This window comes from Ammospiza nelsoni, chromosome Z (genome assembly GCF_027579445.1).
Source record: "Ammospiza nelsoni isolate bAmmNel1 chromosome Z, bAmmNel1.pri, whole genome shotgun sequence".
Lineage (NCBI taxonomy): Eukaryota > Metazoa > Chordata > Aves > Passeriformes > Passerellidae > Ammospiza > Ammospiza nelsoni.
The window spans coordinates 6,973,669-6,978,343 of record NC_080669.1 but is presented as its reverse complement, the minus strand read 5'-3'; the positions used below and the strand labels follow the sequence as shown (position 1 = coordinate 6,978,343).

Here is a 4,675-nt window from a genome sequence, read left to right as displayed (position 1 = left end):
CAACAGGTGGATCTTTGATTGGCCCATGTTGGTTGTTTCTAATTAATGGCCAATCACAGCCCATCTTGGACAGAGAGTCCGAGCCACAAACGTTTATTATCATTCTTTCTTTTTCTATTCTTAGCTAGCCTTCCGATGAAATCCTTTCTTCTATTCTTTTAGTATCGTTTAATGTAATGCATATCATAAAATTATAAATCAAGCCTTCTGAAACATGGAGTCAAATCCTTGTCTCTTCCTTCAGTCTAAGACCCCTGTGAACACCATCACACCACCACATCCTGGAGTGCAGCAGAGCCCTGAGAGAAACTTCCTTGGAAGGGGTTTTTGGGGCAGATCTGATATTGGACAGAAACACAGAGAGAAAAATATAGGTTTTGCCTCTACACAGACAACACTTTTTTTTTTTTTTTTTCAAATGAATGCAGAAAAATGTGGTTACAATAAAGAAAAACAAGCAAACAAGGGTCACTAATTTATATATCATGCCAAACAGCTCCCTCTTTAACCAACAGAACCAGGAAGAACAAGGTATACATAATAAATCCTTGCTGCACTATTTGATGAACTAACAAGAGGAATTCAGTGAGAAGGAGGAAAAGAATTGCATTTATATACTCAAGGTGTCAATGCATAAATAGGCATAAAAGAGTGTGCTAAAAAATTCTGAAATTCTGTGCTTCCCTTCGTGGCGTTTAATAAATAGCTAGAAATCACACAAATATCTCAAAAGTTAAAAGTTTCCATGACATTTTTACCACAGGCATTAGAAGTATAAACTGTTACATATATAAAGATAACCTTTACACCTGACTATCTACTTTTAATTATGTAGTAAGTTTTATAAGCCATAATATACTATATCCCCTCTTAAAAATTAAAATAGTTCAAGCAAAATATCAAATATTGTGAGGCACTCTGCTGGAATTAAGTCTTTTTTTGAAATGCAAGTGCAAAAAATATCCTCAGCGCAAAACCAGTCACATTTCTGACAATGCAGGTTTCTTATCTTACTTATTTCTATGTATTTCAATGCTTTAACATAACAATATTAGAATTTAATTTGGAGACAATCTTGATGGCACAGTCCATTTTTATTTCTCAACAGATTTCTTCATTTGTGCACTCCCCAGGATTCTGGCTGTCTGGCCATGACCTACTCCATGTCTTCTGAGCGGCTTGGTTTTCCTATAGCTAATTCACCACCTTGTTTGTACTTTTCAGCATAATAATCAGAGTCAAAGCTCACAGAAAAATCTGGGGGACTCACATAAACATTTCCACTGTCTATTGTGACCTTATAAATCCTTTGTTTGACTCCTTTTGATTGCCACTTTGGTGTTGGTGATGGCTCCTGAGGATTTATTCCTTTGTACAGTCCTTCTCCTGTTTCCAAGGTAATTTTAAACTTATGCCAAGGACAAACAATACATGCTTGTCCATCGATATCCTGCAGGAAGAAGAAGAAAAGATAGCAAGTAATCTTCTAGGACAGAATGTATGTTTGGTTGTAAGGCTGTCTGAGGTTATAAGTTTCTCTATATAGTGTTCAGATAAAAGCATTACAAAAAATCCATTGGAGTTTTCACATGACTCCACGCCCCTGCATTAGTTTTATTTTGCTTACATACCTCTATTTCTCCAAAACACAAAGGGCCTCCTTCATCTGAAACATGGCAGAATACCATATTAATTTATGCAGCAGATTTTATGCTCAATTCTAACAACACTGATATCACACAGGCCAATATCTTACGGTAGCAGCGAGAATCCAGAGCATGAAATTTCCCCTCATGGTAGAAAACAACAATTTCTCTGCCATCGATTTTGGGTGTTATTCTTTGGGACTTCTTTATGTCATCTTCTTTGCCAATGAATATAAGACCATCTGGCTGCGTTTCAGCTCCTCCTGTGCTTGAGCTGTGTAAATCCACATCCTTAAAACACACAAACAAATAAATTAAAAGGTCACTTAGAAAGCAATTCACATTTGGATTTCATGTGAGGAGAGGGAGAGAAGGTTTCAGTGAAAGATTGTCAGCGTGCAGAGGTAGAAAAGCACAAGAGCTTGGTGACAATGTTCAGTTACTGTGTTCACTAACAGAACTGACAGGACAAGGAAAACCAGCTGCTGGAAACCAGATACCTGAGGCTCAGGCAAGATAAACTCTCAATCACTATTTGTTTACTCTGCACCTAAACCACTTTCACCCCTCAAAACACACGTGCAAACAAATATAAGGATGGCCAATGTAAAATACTATACAGTTCAGGTATGCAACAGGTAACATTTACATGTAAATCCAATACTTTTCCATAATATTATGGTTAGAAATATAAAGTGATTAAAATTAATAAAATATTATTCTGCAAAGGAAAGAAAACATTTTTTATTGAGAAGCTGTATTCAACCTGACATTTCTAGTAAATTTTCCTGTCTTTCCTTCCCTCCTCCTATGTATTTCAAACATATAACAGACTCTCCCTCTCACAAGACAGAACATAAGCAGTTTTATGAAAACAGCCTTCCCTTTAAATTTACTTGCAATTAGGTACTGTGTTCCAGTTCTTCCCAAATTCCCAATACAACCTTGCTTCCTCAGTAAAACAAAGCCAAACCAGGTCTTTATAAACACAGAAAGGGTAAACATGGATAGGGGGAGGAGGAGGTGTCTCTCTGGCTGCAGGGGGCTGCACTGTACCTTTGGTCCATACCAGATTGCAATGAAGATGAGAAAGCAGATGAAGAAATGAAGGGTGAGGATGATGAGGTCCAGCATGGCCTCCCTTCAGGTCTGTCACCGCTGCCCTGCCTTGTCCCCATGTGTCACAAGGTGCTTCTCAGCCCCTCTTTAAGCGCAAGCTGGACGCAGCAGGGCCAGGCCCTGCAGCACGCTGTGACGGGACTGTAGAGGCTCAGTGCATCAGAAACTGGCTCTGCCAGGGCTGATAAGAGCCAGGGGCACGCTGGGGCTGGCCTGATAAGGGAGGAGCAGAGCTTCCAGTTCCCCCTGCTGCTGTCCTCGCCGTGAGCCCAGTCCTGCGGCCTGCTCCCAGAGCCCTGCTCAGAGCCACACGCGGCTTCTCCTCAGGATCAGCAAATGCAGGTTTCCTCTTAAGCCACCGTGCTGGGGAGACCGGTTTGAGTGCTAGTGTGGCATTTCCAAGACCAGTTGTGAGCTGATCTGCACGGGATCAGCTGCTCAGACCAACTCCCTGCTTTCCAGTTCAAGGAACTGCCACCCAGTCTTACCAAGAAAGTGAAACGTCACTGCCAGGCTCACAGGATGATCCAGTAAAGCATTCACACTCAGTTTTTTCAGGCAATAAGCAAGCTAACCACAGGAACCAGAGTAGGAAATCCCCAGTTTTTGCTATCACCTTTTGGCTGACTCTCCCTATAAACTTTCCAAATTGCCAAAGACACTAAAATGCAGAAGCCTGTAATTAAAACCTCGCTTATTGAGATGCTTCTGTAAACCCTGTGTATATAAATGCATACATCTCTAGAAACAGAAACATACACACATATACATACGTATTTGTGTACACACATATCTGTTTGTATCTCCCAACCAGTATTAGAATACATCTAACCTCCAGCTCGTTTAGATGACTACTTACACTCAGCTTGGATTTTGCACAAATGAATTATCCAGGTTCCCATTCTGAAACCTGACTGAGACCATCAGCAGCACATTGTGTACCCCGAGCAGCCTAAAACTGTGCAAGCAATCAGTAGCCAAAAAGTTCCTATCACAGCTGATACTTGCACGCTTATCTATGAACAAATGTAGGCTAAGGACTACACTGGCACGTCAGGGGCCCTCCAAAAGAAAACACTCAAGGCTACTTTCTTCCCCTAGATAAGAGGAAATGGGTCACATCACCTCCTCACAGATCCCAAGACAGAATCCTGAGATATCGGAGCAATTCCAAATTGTGCAAGTGAGCATATTTCAGTCAGTAAGAGGAAAGGTTGTTTCCAGGCTTATGCAGAGTAATTTAGCCTTCTAACAGTTTTTTTCCTGATAGTTTCTTAAGAGGTTGGCTGCTTTGATATTTTCTGAGTCACTGCAGACAGCATGGATGGAATTGTCCCTGCTGCCAAGTGCCACCTGGTGGGAACAGCAAAGGGGTTTGCAAGCAGTGTAAGGACTCCTTCTACAGCTGGAAACAGAGCTGGATTTGTAAATTGTGGCAATTCACTGCTGTACCCTGCTCTGAATAATTTTTCCCTATTTTGGGTAAAAGAAAATTACCCCTGCCGCAGGGCACATTTTATTTTATTTTATTTTATTTTATTTTATTTTATTTTATTTTATTTTATTTTATTTTATTTTATTTTATTTTATTTTATTTTATTTTATTTTATTTTATTTTATTTTATTTTATTTTATTTTTTTATTTTATTTTTTCGTTTCATTTCATTTCATTTCATTTCATTTCATTTCATTTCATTTCATTTCATTTCATTTTCTTCCCGCTGTGTTTCCTTGTCAAACTTCAAAAAGCCTGTAAGATCAGCGGGATGGCAATTGCTACACAAATTGCCCAGATATTCTTCTCATTCAGAGAATTTCTCTTTCCTGCTCTGGGTGGCAGCATTTTCCAGGTTGTGAAGCCTTAGTCGCTGCAGAGGGCTCCTCAAGGTTCCTCTGACAGCTGATACCTC

At 39.9% G+C, this 4,675-nt stretch overlaps 1 protein-coding gene across 1 annotated transcript; it reads right to left on the bottom strand.

The window, feature by feature from the left end:
* Nucleotides 1–371: 371 nt before the first annotated feature.
* RFESD (Rieske Fe-S domain containing) lies at nt 372–3,160 on the bottom strand. The gene is made up of 4 exons (XM_059492626.1): nt 2,703–3,160; nt 1,757–1,937; nt 1,632–1,666; nt 372–1,450 (listed from the first exon to the last, which is right to left on the bottom strand). The coding sequence occupies exons 1-4, from the start codon at nt 2,778–2,780 to the stop codon at nt 1,157–1,159; spliced, it is 588 nt and encodes a 195-aa protein (XP_059348609.1). The 5' UTR covers nt 2,781–3,160; the 3' UTR covers nt 372–1,156.
* Nucleotides 3,161–4,675: the final 1,515 nt, after the last annotated feature.